The sequence below is a fragment of the Odontesthes bonariensis genome, chromosome 7 (assembly GCF_027942865.1).
Source record: "Odontesthes bonariensis isolate fOdoBon6 chromosome 7, fOdoBon6.hap1, whole genome shotgun sequence".
Classification (NCBI taxonomy): Eukaryota; Metazoa; Chordata; class Actinopteri; order Atheriniformes; family Atherinopsidae; genus Odontesthes; species Odontesthes bonariensis.
The window spans coordinates 21,594,381-21,616,794 of record NC_134512.1 but is presented as its reverse complement, the minus strand read 5'-3'; the positions used below and the strand labels follow the sequence as shown (position 1 = coordinate 21,616,794).

Sequence of the window (22,414 nt, the reverse complement as noted above, 5' to 3'; positions counted from 1 at the left end):
TTTTCGGTCGCATTACTACCGTTACTACCACCTACATGATTGGAGTGGGAAACAGGACGTTACGTTAAAAAAAACACACACCGTTGTTTTAGCTTTATGCGATTCTTCAGACATTTATGTAAACACATTTTCTCTTGGCCAAGAGACATGATATGGAAAAGCTTAATTTTTCTGCCTTCCCTACTATTGGAGGAAGTTTATTTGACTTCATGTTGTTTTTGTTTTTTTAAGTCCCGTTCTTTTTGTGGTTGGTCAAGGTGCGCATTTTATTTTATTTTTTTAATTGCTGTTTATTTAGTATAATCTGTGGTTTATGTGGCCTACAATAACCGTTTATCTGACAACAAACTCCTTTACGTTCCTGTTTTCAGCAGCTTCCTCCCTGCACCAAAACCTCTTTAAGATAATCATAATTTCTTCCAGCGTCATTGCCAGTTGTCTTGCAGTAAAGTGCTCTGTTGAATCTTCTATTACAATTTCAAGTGATGTAACAATTTAGCACTTCAGTGAAGTTATCCCAGAATGCAACGCGTGTGCCCGAGCCCTATTCGACAGACACAGAGCTATAGAGTAATACATATATTATATATTCTTTTTACACCACTCTGGACAGACATTCGCAAAACACTCCAACATTTCAAGTTCACTCGTATTGCAGACTTTACAGTAAACACACGGAGAGGACGACTGCAGCGTGTACCAAATTCCTGTTTTCAAAATAAAATTTAAAACATGTGATATTTATAGAAGAGATGAGCTACTGTGTATAAAGTTATTGAAAATTATGAACAGATATAAAATGTAAAAAGAAAAAGGTGTATCTCATGCAGCCAGTGTAGTTACATGATCCCACACTGATTTGGAGTCAATTGACCACGTTATCTAGAAGCTATTGAGCTAAAATGCTAATATTTACATTTAAATATTAATAAAAATTATGAACAGAACTAAATTGTAAAAATAGTAGTCTTTGCCGAAACCCAGGGTTGAACCAGGGACCTTCAGTCTGACGGTCTCCCAACTGAGCTATTTTGGCTACAAAAGGCTAAAATTGCCATTTTCATTTGGAAAGTAAAACCAGGAACTCACTCCGTGGAGCGTGGATGACAAAGCTGGGGAACCAGATAAAGGCCACAAAAAAAATGCAATAATTGACTGTTGTAGCTGAGGAAGAAGCCTCCTGTGTTTTCATTAATCTAGGTTTTTTTTAGATAATTCCTTTTTACCAGTTGACTTTCCTAACATGGGCTGTTGTTCCCTCTTGAAAAACATCCACAAATCATAGTAGTCTTTGCCAAAACCAAGGATTGAACCAGGGACCTTCAGATCTTCAATCTGACGCTGTCCCAACTGAGCTATTTCAGCTACAAACGGCTAAAATGGCCGTTTTCATTTGGAAAGTAAAACCAGGAACTCACTCCGTGGAGCGTGGATGGCAAAGCTGGGGAACCAGATAAAGGCCACAAAAAAAATGCAATAATTGACTGTTGTAGCTGAGGAAGAAGCCTCCTGTGTTTTCATTAATCTAGGTTTTTTTTAGATAATTCCTTTTTACCAGTTTACTTTCCTAACATGGGCTGTTGTTCCCTCTTGACAAACATCCACAATGCATAGTAGTCTTTGCCGAAACCCGGGATTGAACCAGGGACCTTCAGATCTTCAGTCTCCCAACTGAAATATTTCGGCTACAAAAGGCTAAAATGGCCGTTTTCATTTGGAAAGTAAAACCAGGAACTCACTCCGTGGAGCGTGGATGACAAAGCTGGGGAACCAGATAAAGGCCACAAAAAAAATGCAATAATTGACTGTTGTAGCTGAGGAAGAAGCCTCCTGTGTTTTCATTAATCTAGGTTTTTTTGAGATAATTCCTTTTTACCAGTTCACTTTCCTAACATGGGCTGTTTTTCCCTCTTGAAAAACATGCACAATTCATAGTAGTCTTTGCCGAAACCCGGGATCTTCAGATCTTCAGTCTCCCAACTGAGCTATTTTGGCTACAAAAGGCTAAAATGGCCGTTTTCATTTGGAAAGTAAAACCAGGAGCTCGCTCCGTGGAGCGTGGACGACAAAGCTGGGGAGCCAGATAATGGCCACAAAAAAATGCAATAATTGATTGTTGTAGCTGAGGAAGAAGCCTCCTGTGTTTTCATTAATGCAGGTTTTTTGAGATAATTCCTTTTTACCAGTTCACTTTCCTAAAATGGGCTGTTGTTCCCTCTTGGAAAACATCCACAAATCATAGTAGTCTTTGCCGAAACCCGGGATTGAACCAGGGACCTTCAGATCTTCAGTCTGACGCTCTCCCATCTGAAATATTTCGGCTACAAAAGGCTAAAATGGCCGTTTTCATTTGGAAAGTAAAACCAGGAACTCGCTCCGTGGAGCGTGGACGACAAAACTGGGAGCCAAATAAAGGCCAAAAAAAAATGCAATAATTAACTGTTATAGCTGAGGAAGAAGCCTCCTGTGTTTTCAGTACTCAAGGTTTTTTGAGATAATTCCTTTTTACCAGTTGACTTTCCTAACATGGGCTGTTGTTCCCTATTGGCAAACATCCACAAATCATAGCAGTCTTTGCCGAAACCCGGGATTGAACCAGGGACCTTCAGATCTTCAGTCTCCCAACTGAAATATTTCGGCTACAAAAGGCTAAAATGGCCGTTTTCATTTGGAAAGTAAAACCAGGAACTCGCTCCGTGGAGCGTGGACGACAAAGCTGGGGAACCAGATAAAGGCCACAAAAAAAATGCAATAATTGACTGTTGTAGCTGAGGAAGAAGCCTCCTGTGTTTTCATTAATCTAGGTTTTTTTTAGATAATTCCTTTTTACCAGTTCACTTTCCTAACATGGGCTGTTGTTCCCTCTTGGAAAACATCCACAAATCATAGTAGTCTTTGCCGAAACCCGGGATTGAACCAGGGACCTTCAGATCTTCAGTCTGACGCTCTCCCATCTGAAATATTTCGGCTACAAAAGGCTAAAATGGCCGTTTTCATTTGGAAAGTAAAACCAGGAACTCGCTCCGTGGAGCGTGGACGACAAAACTGGGAGCCAAATAAAGGCCAAAAAAAAATGCAATAATTAACTGTTATAGCTGAGGAAGAAGCCTCCTGTGTTTTCAGTACTCAAGGTTTTTTGAGATAATTCCTTTTTACCAGTTGACTTTCCTAACATGGGCTGTTGTTCCCTATTGGCAAACATCCACAAATCATAGCAGTCTTTGCCGAAACCCGGGATTGAACCAGGGACCTTCAGATCTTCAGTCTCCCAACTGAAATATTTCGGCTACAAAAGGCTAAAATGGCCGTTTTCATTTGGAAAGTAAAACCAGGAACTCGCTCCGTGGAGCGTGGACGACAAAGCTGGGGAACCAGATAAAGGCCACAAAAAAAATGCAATAATTGACTGTTGTAGCTGAGGAAGAAGCCTCCTGTGTTTTCATTAATCTAGGTTTTTTTTAGATAATTCCTTTTTACCAGTTCACTTTCCTAACATGGGCTGTTTTTCCCTCTTGAAAAACATGCACAATTCATAGTAGTCTTTGCCGAAACCCGGGATTGAACCAGGGACCTTCAGATCTTCAGTCTGACACTCTCCTAACTGAGCTATTTCGGCTACTAAAGGCTAAAATGGCCGTTTTCATTTGGAAAGTAAAACCAGGAACTCGCTCCGTGGAGCGTGGATGACAAAGCTGGGGAGCCAGATAAAGGCCACAAAAAAAATGCAATAATTGACTGTTGTAGCTGAGGAAGAAGCCTCCTGTGTTTTCATTAATCTAGGTTTTTTTGAGATAATTTCTTTTTACCAGTTTACTTTCCTAACATGGGCTGTTGTTCCCTCTTGACAAACATCCACAATGCATAGTAGTCTTTGCCGAAACCCGGGATTGAACCAGGGACCTTCAGATCTTCAGTCTCCCAACTGAAATATTTCGGCTACAAAAGGCTAAAATGGCCGTTTTCATTTGGAAAGTAAAACCAGGAACTCGCTCCGTGGAGCGTGGACGACAAAGCTGGGGAGCCAGATAAAGGCCACAAAAAAAATGCAATAATTGACTGTTGTAGCTGAGGAAGAAGCCTCCTGTGTTTTCATTAATCTAGGTTTTTTTGAGATAATTTCTTTTTACCAGTTGACTTTCCTAAAATGGGCTGTTGTTCCCTCTTGACAAACATCCACAATTCATAGTAGTCTTTGCCGAAACTATTATTTGACATTTTGTAAATCCCATCGAGTTCTATTGAAGACTGGATGTTCGTTGATATTACTCCTTCACTGAAACGAAAAGTCAGATTCAACTGCTGAGCGGAAGTTTATCCACGGCTGCCAAATAAAACACGACAGAAGCAACTTTTCGCAACGAAATTTGATATGGATTACCAGTGCACACCAGTAACCACTCTGTTGAGTTGATGATTTTGAAAACGGAGGTTTATGGTGCTTTTACAGACCTTTTTGGACATGCACATGACTTGCCATTCTGAAGCAGGTTGAGATGAATCAAAATTAGGCAAATACCGGAGACAGCAGTAGACATCAAAAAAGCAGTTAGGGGGGTTCTAAAACATTGCAGACGACTCAGAAAAGAGGCTTAATGTTGAAATACCGCAGTTATCCTTTAGTTATCTTGCAAAAACCTGGATCGGGACATCCCTAGCATTAGTACACTATTACTTTAGTATCAGTTATTACAGTGTTATTACACTATTACTGTAGTATTAGTACACTATTACCGTAGTATTAGTTATTACAGTGTTATTACAACATTAATGTAGTATTAATTATTACAGTCTCCACTATTACTGTTTTATAAGTACACTATTACTGTAGTATTAGTTATTACAGTCTACACTATTACAGTAGTATTAGTTATTACAGTCTGCACCATTACTGTAATTTTAGTACACTATTACTGTAGTATTAGTTATTAAAGTGTTATTACAGTGTTATTACACTATTACTTTAATATTAGTTATTACTAATAACTAATTAGCAGATGGACAGAGAAACTTTGCCGAGTGTCAAGGTCAAAGATACTCTTGTGCTTGGAGACGGAGCCATATCTAATATAAACATAAACAGAATGGTTACATGCAGCTATCCCAGTGCCACTGTCTCTGACATCAAAAGATTACTTCCTGATTTACTTGCAAAACATCAAGGGGTGAAACAGCTGATTGTGCACGTGGGTGCAGTGGACATCAGAGAGAATCAGTCTGAAATCTTAAAAAAAGACTTTGAGAAACTGTTTGAGAGTCTTGATAAAGTGACGATACCAACATTCATAAGTGGACCTCTCCCAAACATCGACAGGAGGATCAACAAATTCTGCCAGCTGCTTCAGTTGAACACATGGCTGTCCAAAGTCTATGAGTCTTTGGTTCACATTTGGAGAGACTATTTGTCTTGGCTGGCCTGGGAACGCCTCGGGGTCCCCCCAGAAGAGCTGGAGGAAGTGGCCGGGGACAGGGACGTCTGGGTCTCTCTGTTCAAGCTGCTGCCCCCGCGACCCGATCCCCGGAGCAGCGGAAGATAATGGATGGATGGATGGATAGTTATTACAGTCTACACTATTTACACAGTAATAGTGTAATAAAACTGTAATAACTAATACTACAGTAATAGTGTAGACTGTAATAACTAATACTAATGCATTTGATTGAGAACTTTAATCTTTTCTGGCAAAGAGATGATCTGTTTCAAAGAAAAGGCCCACACCTGAACAGAGGTGGAGTGAGACGACTGACAGATAATCTCCTCCACGCTCTGAGGCATCAGAAGGGGCCAGGGCCAGGAACAGGACCAGGACCAGGACCAGGACCAGGACCAGGACCGGGTCCTGTGCTGCCGCAGAGAGAGAAGACGAGCCAGAGAAGAGCTCCTGCCTCGCCACCCAAGGACCCAGCAAAGGATTCAGCCACAGCAGCCACAGCAGCACCTCCAGCATCCCGAACACAGGATTCAGCAGCTCCACCATCGCCTTCACCACGGGCCTCACCACGGGCCTGACGTTACGGCGGCTAGCATTAGCAACGAGGCTGCTAGGCATGCTAAAATCGGTAAGCATTAGGCTACTGAAGAAAGCTAGTCTTTTTAGCTACGTTATATTATCATCTTTCTTCTCGGCTATAACCTTTGTTTACGGCCACTGGCTCTAACCTGACGCCCTAGCTGTCAAATCACCGGAAGTTTTCACCGGAAGTACTGGCGCACACACAAAAGCTCTCTCCAGACATATCTTTCTTTCATTCCGCCCAGATGAAATTTGATGCCACTCTTCGAAAATCGGCGAAATTTAAGACATTTTAAGACCTTAAAAAACGTATTTTTTATTTAAGACTTTTTAATACTTTTTAAGGATCCGCGGAGATCCTGTAATGGCGGTATGGACAGATCCACTTGAGGGATGGGGGCAGGGGGCGCAATCGTAACACGCACCTGCTTCTGAATTTGTCCTGAAGAGGCAAGGTCTGTGCAACCCCCCCCCCAAAAAAAATGCATACAATACATTACGAGCCACATGGCCATTAACGGGCTGCTAGCAAATGTAGACTAGATAAATACATTTAGAAATCGTTTAAAAAAAATAAAATAAAAAATCGGAGGCCACAGGCCCAGATGTGGACCGGCCCACCGGGCATTTGCCCGGTCGCACAGATTGCCAGTCCGAGCCTGTCCTCAACTCCTCCCCCTGATATGACGTACAATACACACTGGTTACACTACACACTAATTGGCTGTCTGTAAGCTAGTGCTGATCTGATAGGTTAGCCTGGATGCCACATTTGAATTTTATTACAGAATATTGATATGGAATTTTCAACCGCACAGTCATTTCTGGACGTCAGCACAGTACACGGATAGTTCTTCTAAAATCAGCAAATGGATATACGAGCTTGGCTTGGTGGCGGAGGGGGGGATGGAGGCCCACGAAAGAGCAGCAACGACAACCCCGGAGCCGCAAGCAGCTTCAACAGCGAGGGAAGTGCCAAAAATGGTCAAAATTCAGCCAGTGTCAGCAGCAGCAGAGACAACACCGGAGCGGCTAGCAGCTACAACCCTAGCAGCAGTGAGGGAATCGCCAGAGCACCACCAGGTGACCTTGGACTTGGAGTTGACAAACCTAAACAGCTTACACCACGACAGTATCCTGGCAGCATGTTTGGAGGAAAGAAGCGCTCGTTTGTTTCAACATGGTTTACCTCCCAAGAGTGGCTGGAGTACAGTGTGAGCGCTGACGTTGCGTTTTGCTTCTATTGCCGCCAGGCAGCTAGTTCTAGCTCGTCCAAAAGATCGGCCACAGATGTGTTTGGGAGCGTGGGCTATCGCAATTGGAAAAATGCCACGGAGAAGGACAGAGGATTCCACAAACACGAACAGTCCAAGGAGCACCTGGCAGCATGGATGAGTTGGAAGGAGAGGAGAGGCGTGTGCAGGCAGGGAAGGAAGTATCAACGTTAATCAACGCGGACCAGCTACAGCGAAACAGGTACTACATCTCCAGTGTAATCGATGTCATCGGGTTCCTGGTGGAGAACCAGTTACCATTGCGAGGCACCATGGACGTATTTGAAGACATGGACAAAGGGGGCTCTGGGCTGTTTCTCTCACTTCTCAATTACACTATCAAGAAAGACGCCGAACTGGCTGCAGTTGTGAAATCAATTCCACGAAATGCAACATACACGTCCCACGACATCCAGAATGAGTTAATCAGTACGATCAGCAGCGTTGTAACAGATGCTATAGTGGAGGAGGTCGGCGATTCATTCTATACAATCAAAGCAGACGGCACACGGGACCCGATGGGCACAGAGAATATTTCCATCGTATTACGGTATGTGAACAACGTGCACGAAGCCACAGAACGACTGTTGTGTATTGCTTCGGCAGACAAGGGCGATGCCGAGAGCCTAGCCACCATCATCCTATCAGAGCTAGGCAAGGCTGGGCTGCACGCTGCCATGATCCTAAGCCAAGTGTATGACGGGGCTGCTCTGATGTCCGGAAAACACGGTGGCGTCCAGAGACTTCTTCAAAACAAGCTGGGGAGAGAAGTGCCGTATGTGCATTGCTTCAACCACCAGCTCCATCTTGTTGTTGTGCATGCCATGTCTGCAGAGCCGGCTGTCTCTGATTTTTTCGAGGTATGTAATGCTCTCTACAAGTTCTGCAAGAGACCCACGATTTCGGCACAATACAAGAGTGTGCATCTCAAACGCTTGCTTGAACAGAGGTGGCAATCAGTCGGTGCCAGTGCAACTAAAGAAACGCAACTATACACACGTATTGAGCATGAAATTAAATGAGAGAGAACATGGTATTCATTAAAACCAATCAATACCTAACAAACATCCGATCTACACCCACGTAGGACCCGACTCAGAAAAATGGGGGACAGGTAATAATGTTAATAATACAAATTATTGAAAGCTCCTTTCAAAACAGTCAAGGACACTGTACAAATAAGATATTAGATAAAACACAGGAATTAAAACATCATACCGTATTAGAGATATGACCTCTGTCCTTTCAGGCTGCTGCTCCACATTTACAGTAGCCGATAATGTAAAACAACCTACTGGCTGAAGTATTTGCATGAAGTTCATCATCTCCCTCAGGCTTCCCTAATGTTATCGGTGCACTACACTGTACCCATATACGCATCCAAGGCAAGGCAATTTGTAGAGCACAATTCGTACACAAGGCAATTCAAAGTGCTTTACAGCTACATAAAATCACAAGAAGGCAATAAAATCATTCCAAAAAACAAAAAAATCATTAATTAATTCATTTAAAAGTGAAGAGTGCAGATAAAATACTTTCAGGTGTCATATGCACATCTAAATAGAACTGTTTTCAGTCTGGATTTAAACATTGTCACATTGTCCAGGCCCCTGCTGGACCCGTGGAGGCTAACTATGTAAACCGAACATTTTTCCATATCCTAAATGTTCAGGTACACTTGGGGATAATTGTCCATAGACTCTGAACTGGATTTCTCATTTTGAAAAATACCACATCAACCCCTTTGAGTAATGCTGAGCAATGTTACATTTATGCCCTGTGAAAGCTCATCATTGACTCCTATCCTCCGTGCATACAGATGATCTGTGATGGAGGTCATTTCATTTCCAACATTGAGGCTAAATGGCCGAGATCAGTTCATGATTCTCGGATCTTCCGAGCATCCTCACTGGCACAGAGGTTTGCACAAGGCGCAAGAATTTTACTTACCCGAAGGAGTGTACTTTTGAAGTAAGGTGTAGCATAGGCAGAATTTTGGTGATGTAATGAGAGGTCAGGTATAGAGGTCATCTTAAGGAATTTAAAGTGCTCGTCATTCTTTATTATAGATAGCCATATAAGGCACATATTGCATCAAATTGCCTAAAGTCTTAACACATGTATATCCATCCAAGATTTCTCTTATTCTGCAGGAGAGTTCAATGGTGTCCTGCTTGGGAACAGAGGCTATGCATGCTGGCCGTACCTCCTCACGCCATATCCTGATCCAGGAACAAGGGCAAGCACATGCACATGCACATGCACATGCACATGCACATGCTAAAACAAGGGCACGGATAGAAATTACCTTTGGCCCAATTTAATACAGGTTCATTGCTTAAAGTTCTCAGGCACCATGGCTGACTTCTGACAGAGCCATCTTAAATTAATAGTATACTTCATATTTTATACATTTTGTCTTGTGGACAACTTTTCAGGCTGAAGTCTTTTCTTCGTTGAGTCCCCCAAAAAGAGCATTAAACATCTGCAGCTCATCCAGAACGCTGCTGCTGGAGTTTTAACCCGGACTAAGAGATCTGAACACATCACAGCAGCTTTAAAATCTTTACTCTGGCTTCCAGTCAGTCACAGAATAGATTTTAAAAGCCTGCTGATGGTTTACAATCTGTGACATGTTCAGAGAATATAAAGCCAGCAGAGCTCTTAGATCCAAGGATTCAGGTCAGCTGGTCCAGTCCAAAGTCCAGACTAAACATGGAGAAGCAGCATTTAGCTGTTATGCTGCCAACAAGTGGAACAAACTGCCAGTGGAGATTAAACTTCAGGTTAAATCCAGGTTAAAAACATTTCTGTTCTCATGTGTCTATGCATAAAATCTGCACGCTATCAATTAATTTATCTAGACTGTTGCTTGTTTTTAAATTAATTTAAAAGATTTTATTTGTTTCTCTTTAATGCTCGCTAAATGGACAGAGATGATTTATAACTTTCCACACGTTAGGTCATGGCACCCCACTGTGAATATAAATGTAAAAAAATACAATTCTAACACGTTGCATGAACCGTACAATAATGACAGGTTTGAGTTCAAGTTGAGTTAAATTGTTTAATTATTATTACATGTTTCTCAAGCTGTGGAGAGAAAACAGAATTAAATACAGTTCACAACACCAAATTCTCCTTTATCTGAATTTATACTAACATCCCTCTCCAGTTTCATGATCTCTGGCTTGATCTTTTTTATTTTCAGTTTCTTCCATATCTCTCTTTATTGGAACACATTTCTTCAAAGGCAACTTAACACTCTGAAATATGTTCCTGTACTTTACCTTCACCTGCTGCCAGGTACGCTTTTGGCTGTTAAGATCGCTCCTGTTGAGATGTAACAGTGAAAAATTAATATGTGGGTCTCACACTCACGATATTATAGTCACAAAGTATGATGATGCGTGTCGATTATTGGGTTATTAATAAACTGAGCAGGGGCAGTATATTTGTGCTGTACATCACATTCAGAGACAATTCAGCATGCTTTATGTAAACAAATTATAACACAAAGAGGAGAGCATAAATACATGAGGACAGTAAAATAAATGTCTAACAATTGACAATGGTATGAAACTTTCATAACTTACGCATTTAGTCTTTCTGCAGTTGTTTGCCATGCCGTTTCTTCGCTTTATTGATCGCAGCTGTATTACCATTTCTGGTGATGACACTTTTAAAATCCTCATACAGCTCCATAAGCATTATTTGTTCAGCTGCCGAAAAAATAACAGCGCTTCTCGCTCTCATTTTCACACAGATCTCGGTTTTTCCACCATCCACTCGTCAGGGCTTCTTACGTTGCTCGTGCACTCGCACTAAGCTAGGCTATCTTAAGCCTGATTCTTACTCGGCGCAACCTCGCTTTGACCCATTCTTACTAGCTGGTCGCAAATGGCGCAAACGGTCACGTGACCCAAAATTCCGCCACGCCCCCCGTCGCAAGCTAAAGGCTGATTCATACTCGGCGCAACCTCGCTCATACTAGCTGGTCGCAAATGGCGCAAACGGTCACGTGACCCAAAAATCCGCCACGCCCCCCGTCGCAAGCTAGAAAATCCTTGCGCGTCGCAAGGGCGCGCACACAACTTTTTTTCTGACTTTGCGTGCGCTCAACCGGAAACAGCTGACCAAGAAAAAGAAAAAATGAACACTGCAGAGACCGCGGTGACCGAGAGGATGCGCCTCTACAAACATCTGTACGACACGTCTATGAAGTTACACTGGGACAAGTTTGACAAAGTTCGTCTTGTTGCAAAGGACGAACATTCCACCTTCTCTTCTGTTTTTGCCGCAGCCGCTTAGCTCTGAGATACATATACAGTTCTACACCCAGAGTAAATTCATTCCGCATCAGATGTGCCAGCCTCTGCTGACGTGACACCACAGTTGGCATTGTGTATGCTTTCTTCCTATGCTTTTCAGCTTGTTTCCTCAACAGTGACGCCCGCTGGTCTGGAGAGAACTGCAAATGTGACGCATTCTCGGCACAAACTGCGCTTATGAGCTGAAGGAACTGTGAAGGGGCTGGCGCTTTCGATGACGTCATTAATGGTTCTCGAGCCAGAACAGTTGCGCGGTTGCGCCGAGTAAGAATCAGGCTTAAAGCCCCATACACACACGTCGCTGCTATTTACTCGCTACTCGCTCACTCGCCTACTCGCCACTCGCTTGGGTGCTTTTGCTGACTTGGTGTGTAGAAGTTGGGTGGCCACTGTTTGGAGAAAACTGGGGGAACGTCACCTGTCAATAATCTGTATTCTGCATTTTAATTGGCTACTCGCTTTTACTCGCTTACTCGCGTCGCTCGAAGTTGAAATGTGTTCATCTCGGAATCCGCCCACATCGCATCGCTTGTACTCGCTTGTACTCTCCTCGCCTCGCGTGAACACATAGACATTCTACTCGCTGAGCGAGTAAATAGCAGCGACGTGTGTGTATGGGGCTTAAGCCTCGCTTGGATTAGCTTCAACAAGATGCAGCTGGAATGGCTTCGGGGAACGACTTGAGGCTTAAATGGGAGATGGCGCTAGTTCAAGTGACGCTTACCGGCTATAGCCTGGCTTACTTTAGCTACTTTCTAGGAATACCCCCCTGGACATGAACTGAACACCTAAAACATAAAACTTAACACGAGTCCATGGACGTGACAAATAATCATAGCAACTAGCCATGCAAAGCTAGCAACAGTTGTCTTTGTAACTTTACAAAACCTGTTAAGAAATAGCCTCGTTCTGTAAATTTTGCTTCAGTCATAAATATAAAAATAGTGTAGCAATGGTAGAATAAGCGGGATAATGGACTTCCCAGTACAACCTTGAATGTGTGTTTATTTTTAGATGTTCAAATAGCATGTCATCCACTATCCGTTACATACATGTGATCGGTTCTTATCAATATTTTTCTATATAAATATATTTAGTCACTACATATATATAATGTATATTATCATTATTATTATTATTATTGTTGTTGTAAGGTGGTGAGAGCTGCAGAAAGGGGGATCCGCCAAGCTTCATTAATGCAAACTCAAGCTCCTACGGTGTCAGCAGTCCTACACATCGTCCGAGGTGAAATTGGAACAGAGGATGTATTTATGCTGGGGAAGCACATTGAGGAGACACAGTTTGGATAAGACTGCACCACATTGCAAAGCTCGCCACTCTGGAACTTCAAAGAGGAAACACAAGAAAGAAACTCTGCAAAACAGTCCTCTTTCCGGAGTTTTAATTTAATTTACATTTTGATTTTATACCACCTGCTCCTCTGCTGCCCAGTGTCCACCTGCTCCTCTGCTGTCCTCTGCTGCCCTCTGCTGCCCAGTGTCCACCAGCTCCTCTGCTGTCCTCTGCTGTCCAGTGTCCACCTGCTCCTCTGCTGTCCTCTGCTGTCCTCTGCTGCCCAGTGTCCACCTGCTCCTCTGCTGTCCTCTGCTGCCCTCTGCTGCCCAGTGTCCACCTGCTCCTCTGCTGTCCTCTGCTGTCCTCTGCTGTCCTCCGCTGCCCAGTGTCCACCTGCTCCTCTGCTGTCCTCTGCTGCCCAGTGTCCACCTGCTCCTCTGCTGTCCTCTGCTGTCCTCTGCTGCCCAGTGTCCACCAGCTCCTCTGCTGTCCTCTGCTGTCCAGTGTCCACCTGCTCCTCTGCTGTCCTCTGCTGTCCTCTGCTGCCCAGTGTCCACCTGCTCCTCTGCTGTCCTCTGCTGCCCTCTGCTGCCCAGTGTCCACCTGCTCCTCTGCTGTCCACCTGCTCCTCTGCTGTCCACCTGCTCCTCTGCTGTCCTCCGCTGCCCAGTGTCCACCTGCTCCTCTGCTGTCCTCCGCTGCCCAGTGTCCACCTGCTCCTCTGCTGTCCTCCGCTGCCCAGTGTCCACCTGCTCCTCTGCTGCCCTCTGCTGCCCAGTGTCCACCTGCTCCTCTGCTGTCCTCCGCTGCCCAGTGTCCACCTGCTCCTCTGCTGTCCTCCGCTGCCCAGTGTCCACCTGCTCCTCTGCTGCCCTCTGCTGCCCAGTGTCCACCTGCTCCTCTGCTGTCCTCCGCTGCCCAGTGTCCACCTGCTCCTCTGCTGTCCTCCGCTGCCCAGCAATCAATCAATCAATCAATCAAATCAACTCTAACCCTGTGTGTGTTTGATATATAACCCTTAAAAGTTTGGGTGAAAAAAAATAACTTAATTAAAAAATGTATGAAAATCTGGTGTGCTGTATTCACTATGACTTTTTTATGGAGTTGCAGTTGAATCGAACAGGCAATGCATGACCTTGCATTAGGTTTCTGGCAAGCTGAATGAAATATAGGCCTATAACAGTGTAGTGTGAATGATAATAAAATAATAAACAAAGGATTGCAGCTAATGCACTTATTATATTATTCATATCCATTTTATTGATTATAGACCAAAAAAAAAATCTGCTCTCTACATTTGTCTCAACCAGGATTCAATAGAATTCCTCCCCTTCTTTCTCCTTTTTCCCCTTTTTATGGACAAACGTTTCCCTGGCTTTGCTTTAAGCTGAAGTAGTGATGTATGGTACAATGGGTCAAAACGCAGCTTCTAATCACACAATTTGCAACATTTTGCTCTAAAAACAAATAATCGTGTGTCCTTTATCATAGCTTCGCGTATGACAAAAAAAAAAAAACACGTGAAAATTAGTGGTATGTAGTGAGGCATTATTTCTAAAATGTTCTGACTATTCATTTCTCCTGCCAAAGCGACTACACGGAGTGGAACGCATCACCACTCCAAGATGGCGGCCCCGCGTCTCGTTAGCGTCTATTGGCAGAACGTCGGTTGCTCAGTCTAGTGTACTATGTCTATGGGCACACCGGCGTGGATGGGGGGGCAATGCCCGCGAGTGCCCCCCCGTGGCGCCGGCGCTGTTCCACTCATCCCAGTATTAAGGGAAATGTGGTCTTAATTGAAAATGTATTGGCTGTGTTGTTTCTTTTTTTGTGGGATGTTTTATATGTAGACATGCATATTTGCAAAAGGGGACTTTAGTATGTTGTGGTAAAATTGGCTCTTCCCTTGATTTTGCTCAGCCAATGTGGCTCGTAAAAAAAAAAAAAAAAAAAAAAAAAAAAGTGATTATCACTGAATTATACAATAAAAACTAATTTAATGCAACATAAACATATCTCCACTCCACCTGTTGGAGGTCTGGGGGCTCGATGACTGGAGCTGGTGTCCAGATTAAAGTCACTGGAGCTCAAAGTGTCTGAACAGTTGAAGCTCGGGCTGCTGCCAACAATCCAGGAATTCTGGGGGAAAAAAACGAGGAAAATGTAAACCCGGAAAAGAGGCCAAACTGAGGAGCTACAACGGGGATACCACATCCGGTCCTGGAGGGCCGCCGTCCTGCAGGTTTTAGGTGTTTCCCTGCTTCAGCACCTTAAAATGAGCTCCCTTTATGCTGATGATGCACTGATCTGAAGCAGGGAAACATCTAAAATCGGATTGCACTGGAACTTTTTACTTTAAATTTGACTATTTTTATTCTCTCTCGTATTATTGAGATATCCTTATACTGTGTGCCTTATATCTGAACTAAATTTCATTATGCCTGCAGAGTGACAAAGATTCTTGATTCTTGAAAACCTGCAGGACAGCGACCCTGCAGGACCGACTTTGGACATCCCTGAGCTACAAGAATCAGAGTCAAAATGAATCCTGTTACCTGAACTTGAACCGACTTATCGGCGTATGCGTGGGACAGAGAGGGCGGGCCATAGATGAAAGGCATGACGCCCATCCCGTTTTCCACCAGGGTGACGTTGGAAATGCTGACATTCATGGTGACCTGTTTACGGGCAGAGGGAGATCTACACCTTTGTAGATTTAAAAAAAAAACTAAATAAGAAGGTAAATAACACAACTTATAAATCAAACCTGACGTTTTTAAACATTTTATTTACACAAACAGACCCGTGGGGGATATTTATTCCAACGAATGAAAAGTTAAACATGTCACTACATTGTTCTGCATGAACAATCTAAATATACTCTCTGTGCAGGTTAACGGATGATAAATACAACCGGCACGTTGTTGCACCATCAGCTCTTTAAATGAGAGGCAACAGTCTAAAGTCGCATGAAAATGTTGAAATAACCTTTAATGCTGTAATTTGTTTTTATTATGTTCTTTATATTATTTTATGTATTTTTAATGCTTTTATTTTATGTAAATATTTGAATTGTTTTGTACATGAAATGTGCTACAAATAAATTTGACTTTGACTTTTTATTTAATTTAATTAATGACAGAAATCAGGACATTTGACACTCCTCTCCCAGAAAACTCAGGACTTTATCGTGGAAAAACAATAAATAAACACATGCTCTTTTTAACCAAGCTTCATCGTATGTATTATAGGTTAATGGGTCTCCTGTGGCTCCAAAAATTATGGGACAGGAACAAACATACCTCCAGTGTCCTCGGTCAAAATTAGAAATCAAAGGTTGTCTGAATCCCAACTAAAACGTGTGTACTTTTCCTTTAATTTCCTGATCTCATCTTTCGGCATATTAAGCGGTTACAGAGTGCTGAAAAATACACCACCACACTCCTCTAATGTAAATGTATTTTATTTATACAGCCTTTTACAGACAATCCTTACGATGTACCAAAGTGCTTTACAGCGGGTAATAAATAAAGAGAAGAATAAGTAAAAACTAATAAAAATATATACTAATATATATAATATTATTATCTAAAAAATAAAAATAATATAAAAATATAATATACTAATATAATAAATATACTAAATAATAAACTATATACAAAACTACTAAATACTAAAAATTAATACTAAATACTAATACGCCAGATGCAATTTGAAGGTGAGGCAGTGTAGGCGATAATGTCCTCAATTCAGGTGCATTTGTTTTATACTTTATAACAAATATATCTATACTTCACTAATAAAAACAAAAGAACAGTGAAAGCAATAAAATATAACAAAACCGATTAAGATAAAATAAGATAAAAGTGTCATCATGCTACTCGGTATTAAAGCCATCCTAAATAAGTAGGTTTTTAGCCCAGGTCAGAAATAAGACGCAGCTGGACGGGGGGCTTATTCCAGAGCCTGGGGGCAGCTTTGGGAAAAGGCTTCACCCCAGGGTTTGTATTCTGACCTGGGCACTTCCAGCAGAAACTGATCCGTTGACCTCAGAGCTCTACCAGGACTGTTAAAAGCTCAGATAAATACAATGGGGCGAGGCCGTTAAGAGCTTTAAAAACAAACATTAAAAGTTTAAAATCAGTTCTGTAAAGGACAGGAAGCCCATGGAGGGAGCTAAGAACAGGAGTGATGTGCAAAAAGTCGATCCCCGAGCTGGAGAAGGCTCCGACCAACAGCCGGGCTCCGAACGACTCGGACATCATGGCCGGATACTCCTCACCGATGATCTTGATGTTTCTGGTCAGGAGGCCGACATCAGCTGCCTGAGTGTAGGAGAAAGATGCTCCAGACACCGAGTGAGTCTCACCTGCAGACGGTGAAAAAAGGAGTAAACACCTCTGGAAACCTCTCAGTTTAACAGGTTAAACAGCTTAAAGTTTCCCTAAAAGTGCAGCTGACCGATGTGAGTGTGGCCCAAAGGCTGGTTCAGGGTCAGCATGCGGCCATCGGCCGACACGGCGGCGATCTGACGTTTTTCTGTCTCTGATGCGTTGTAGCTGGTGGTGGAGATGGCGAGCTCATCTCCAACCTGCGCGCAGACGCAGGGTGTAAAACAAGCGTTCGAAGCCATAAGAGTCAGAGTCAGAGTGATGGAGCCGGCGGTGGCAGCCAGCTTGGTGTGGTACACGCTGCGAGGCTCATAGTTTGTTTTGAATATAAACAAACAAACAAACCAAGAAGCATCTTTTAAACTGTCCCAGTGGAAAAGTATGGTGGCCCTGGAGGTTCAAAGCATGACAAAATCAAGTAGAAAACAAGAAAAAACACAAATATAAGACTGATTTTCAGGAAGCACAATGAAAAATAAGAGAAATTATATTATATTTTCAGAAAACGTTTCCTGAAGGTTCGATGCCGTTCTTCTGTGTTGTTTCCTCTGCTGTGAGGTTGTGTCTTTGTCTAATATGCTGTTGTGTTTTGCACCTCAGGGCCACCGTAAGAAAGCAGATGACTAAAGGGAATGAACCCCAAAGCATTCAGTGATGACACCGAAACACGCCGACGTCTCATGAAGACGACCGTGTTAAACATGGAAACCAAGGGAAAAGAGAGAGAAAAAAAGAGAGAAAGAGAGGGAAAAGAGAGAAAAAGAGGGAAAAGAGAGGAAAAAGAGAGAGAAAAAAAGAGAAAAGAGAGGAAAAAGAGATTTTTTTTTTTAACAAAACGTTTATTAACACAAATTTTACCATAAACTTTTCACAATCACATCAAAAGAAAACATAAAAACAATAAATATTTACATTATCAATTTGTTATAGATTAGTTCTCCCTGATCAGAAATGGTGCACAATACATTCTTAAAACCCCACAGTTGTAAAAAACTATTTAAATCCCCAGTGGCTCTGTGGAACAAAAACTCCAACCTCAACCTTGCCTTGACGTTACACTTCCATAGATTCACAGCATCAAGTTGAGGTCCAGCCTGCAGTCTGTCTGTGCGAGTGATATAAACAGCCATTTTGGCCTCTGCAATTAAATAATTTAAAATCCGTGATTTAACGCTGGTGGCTCGACTGTAATGCACACTGTTGATAAAAATGGCATTGGTAAAAACTACGCCAAAAAGGCTAAAAACGAAAAAAAACAGTCAATCGTACACACTCTAGAAACACATGAAAAACACTCTCAGCCAGACTATAAAAAGGACACTCATTTAAAACCCCAGGACTAATGATAGATAAAAACGAGTTTGTAGCGATGGCGCCGTTTTTTGACATTTAAAGAGGTTTTTAAGCTAATTTCAAGATCACTTTTAACTCAAAAGTCCTAAATATCACATCTTATTTAAAAACATCTTGACAAGCCGATTTTCACTAGTTCCACTTGCAGATTTTTTTGCTTATTTCAAACGAAAACTTCTTGTATTTGTTGGTTTTTTTACTTATTTTTGGAGGAGCATTTTTTCCAGTGTGTCTTGTGAAAGCTTCTGAATTATACTGATTCTTCAGGTTTTGCAACATCGGAAGCCAAACATTACACAACTGAAGTGTTTCCACGTGAACCTTTGACCTGCAGGTGACGGTGGAGTCGCATGTCAACACCAAAGCCGAGATTATTCAAGCAGGACGGAGACTTCATGCATGTTTGAGCCAGAGAGGCGTCTCATGACCGATGTAATCTGAAGGTTTCACTCCTAAAACATCTGGAGGGAGGGTCTGACTTTCAACACAAAAGCCATCCAGATTTTCCCACAGTGTTTCCATAGAACTAAGTCCACAAAGCATTTGTACTGTGTTTATTCAGCATGTGGAGACAATGAGTGCACCTTGAATCCTTTTGTCTTCATGCACAAATGGAAAGCAGATTCTCCAGGTGAGGTCTGTTCACCTTTACAGACGGAGCTAAAAGTGCTCGTCCAACTGGATTTTTTCCTTTAAATGACTCAAAGATCTGAGCTCTCTGGTTCGTGCAATGATCTGACCGCACTCAGGTCTTTGGCTGTGTCAGTAAAGGCTTCCTTTCAGAGAATGAGCCGGCTCACCCATCACAGTGGTGCTCCGGGGACTCAGGCTGGAGATCTGAGCTGTGAGGTTATCATTGTAGGTGAAGGAGCTGCTGGCGGTCTGACTCGTGCTTCCCACCGTCACTGTGACCGACTGCGATCCTGCAGCGCCCTGAAACCAGTCAGAACAAATGTAAATGTCTCTGATGCACAACTAAAGGCTCGTGTATACTTCGCAGCAGTGTGTCGCAGTGAGCTTGTCGCAGACACGACGCAGTTATTTTTGATTTATGCCTTGAAGCGCTGTCTGCGCTATGTTAATCCCACGCCACAACGCAAGAGGGACAATCACGAACAAGCTAGGATTGTGGGTGTTACGGTTACGGAGGTCATTCAACAACAATGGCGACTGGACGAATGCGCACTTTGATTGAGATGCAGCTGATCGATCTAAAAATAGAAGAAATATTGCTACTACTGGAGCTGGCAGAGAGGGAAAGAATTGTCACGGTTAGCGTCAGCCGGTTAGCAAACCGGAAATACGCATAGTGTAGAGCGGATGTAGAGTTGACCAATCAGAGGCCTCCTTTCTCTCCTCCCTGCGGCGATGTCTGCGGCACCGTCTGCGGTGAGTTACAATTTTGAGGAGGTGCACCAGAGTGTCTGCGTAGTGTCTGCGTTAACTGCGACACACACGCAGACGACCTGGTTTCCGAGTATAAATCAGGCTTAACTATGATGAAGCAAAGCTTCCCCCTGTAGTTTATGTAGCCTTTAACAGGACCCAGTTTAAAGAAGTTTCAGTGACTTTAAGACTCTTTTGGCTAACTTCTTTGTGTTCATATAGAAACATCTGAAGCAGCAACACTCAGAAAAGTTGTTCCAGAGTTTCCTTTTAACCTTTTAATTAGGGCTGGGCAACGATTAAAAATTTTAATCTAATTAATCACATGATTTCCCTAATTAATCGCGATTAATCGCATTTGTACACAAAATCCAAAAATGAATCCAAAAGTAGTGTATAGCTTTTAGCATTTAGTTTTATTTTAAATGTGCTGCCATATGAATGAAAGTGCCATAACATTTGTTGTGCAAACACACTTTTAACATCAGCATCTTTCTGTAGTTTTTATGTAGAAGCCTCGCTCCACTGTCTGTTTCCTTGAATGACTTGCTGCTATCAGTTGTGTGTTTTGCCTTTAAGTGATATTTTAGACTGAAACTACTACGCTGAGAAGACAATTCAACTTGGCAGTGTTTACAGATGACTTTGGTTCTGTCGACTCCGCCGTCTGGAAGAACTTTAAAATGAAAATGGCCGAATAAAAGTTCCGTACCCTTCTCCATGTTTGGTGGATCCGCCGATTACTTTCTTTTCCGGTTCCGCAGCAGACAGCAGCAGACTTTTACAAAATAAAAGCCTGTGAGCAACAGACCCCGGTTCGAGTCCTGCATCGTTAGGCCCTGTGCTGCATGTCGTTCCCCCTCTCTCTGCCCCCTGCTTCCTGTCTCTCTGAACTTTCCATTAAAGGCACAAAAGCCCCCAAAAATTTTATATATATATATATATATAAAAACTGTTAATGCGCGATAAAATATTTATCGCCGTTAAATAACTAACAGGTTAACTCAATAATAACGAGTTAACTCGCCCAGCCCTAGTTTATATCACACTTTTGAATGGTTTGGGAGGGATTTTACACATTTCTTCGTATCTCCTGACTGTGTGAGGTAGATAAAGATATGAAGGCGTGCAGCACCCTGCAGACTCACCGCTGGTGTTCTGCATCTCAGTTCCGTGTCTCCTGCATCAACCGGCTCACACTCGTCGCCGCCAACGGTAACCGTGGCGTTGTGGCCAAGCCGAAACCCCTCACCGTCAGCAGGATGCCTCCTGAGAGAGAAAACGCCATAAGATTTTAGTTCAAAACTAATTTAAAAGATGAAATCGGGTCGAACGTGAGCAGTTTAATGTTCCACCTCCAAGACTTCCAGACAACGGGGAGAAAGAGGAGACGATGAGCCGGTAGGTGAAGTGGAGGATGCTGCCGCCGGCGTAGCGTGCATCACCCAGAGAGGGGAAGCTGACCCACACCGGGTAGGTCCCAGCGCTGGAGGCGCCCAGTCTGCACACCTGAGTGGTAGCTGCAATAAAAGCCACAGAAAAAGTTAATTTTCTAACTGGGTTATGTGGAAAATGTAAAAATAAATAAATCTGTGCAGTCATCTACGTGAATTTGTTTACGTCACGTGACCCACGTGGTTGAATGACGGATGAACAGACGGCGTTGATGGGAAAAGCAAAGGTAATTAAAACTGCGAGCAGTGATATCGGCCCTCGCAGCCAAGCGCCGCTCCGGCCTTGCGACCGCGGGAGTGCCGGCACCGCCGCGCCGACGTGGTCATAAACGCCGTCACGCGTCTCCTGCACACGTCCACCAGGCGGAGCACGTGACAAATCTCCCAAATCGCCTTCAGGGCACGACAGCGCGACACCAGTGGCACGTGTTCAAAGTTGGAGCGATATCTCACCTTCCAGACAGGAGTTACCGTCACTTCCTGTTTTGTGGGGGCGGGGTTTAGTGACGTCAACAGTGTACCACACCAATCGTTCAAGCGCTACTCCGTAATAATGCACAAAAAATATGGTGCAGATCGGATGATGTCTCAAGGAGATATAGCTGTTTAAATGATCTAGGAGGCGCACTGGAGTCACATTCCAATATAATCCTATTGGGCTCTTTAGAGGTTAACAATTGTCATTCTTTTTTTTTTTTATAAACACTTTATTTATAAAGTTTTTCAGGTATAAACCACATATAAAACACAAAAAAAATATACAACAAAAACAAACAAACAAACAACAACAACAACAAAAAAAAAACTGTCAGCCCACAGGAATGCAAAGGTTACAGTTGTGCATATCAGTGCAAATCACAAATCAAAGGAACAGGGATGGATTTTAAAGTCCGAGAAAGAGTCCAGAGAGCCAGGACC

General features: G+C 42.9%; 2 protein-coding genes across 2 annotated transcripts in view; both read right to left on the bottom strand.

Annotated features, from left to right (window-relative positions):
- Positions 1-16,617: 16,617 nt before the first annotated feature.
- LOC142384874 (uncharacterized) lies at positions 16,618-21,484 on the bottom strand. Its single transcript, XM_075471182.1, has 4 exons — positions 21,435-21,484; positions 21,191-21,311; positions 19,457-19,589; positions 16,618-17,281 (listed from the first exon to the last, which is right to left on the bottom strand). Exons 1-4 carry the CDS (start codon positions 21,482-21,484, stop codon positions 16,962-16,964), a joined length of 624 nt encoding a protein of 207 aa, XP_075327297.1. The 3' UTR covers positions 16,618-16,961.
- Positions 21,409-22,414, bottom strand: part of LOC142384706 (fibrocystin-L-like) — a 32,011-nt gene continuing 31,005 nt past the window's right edge. Inside the window, exon 7 of the mRNA XM_075471009.1 lies at positions 21,409-21,562. Within this exon, the coding sequence (XP_075327124.1) occupies positions 21,484-21,562 (79 nt within the window). The 3' untranslated portion in view covers positions 21,409-21,483. The remainder of the gene's footprint in view (positions 21,563-22,414) is intronic.

Excerpts from the sequence above, each read along its gene's own strand:
- LOC142384874 (XM_075471182.1), bottom strand. The coding sequence starts at position 21,484 with ATGCACGCTACGCCGGCGGCAGCATCCTCCACTTCACCTACCGGCTCA. Across the intron at positions 19,590-21,190 it reads TGAGATGCAGAACACCAGCG|GGCGCTGCAGGATCGCAGTC; the intron begins GTGAGTCTGCAG and ends GACTGGTTTCAG. Across the intron at positions 17,282-19,456 it reads CCGGAGCACCACTGTGATGG|GTGAGACTCACTCGGTGTCT; the intron begins GTGAGCCGGCTC and ends CACCGTCTGCAG.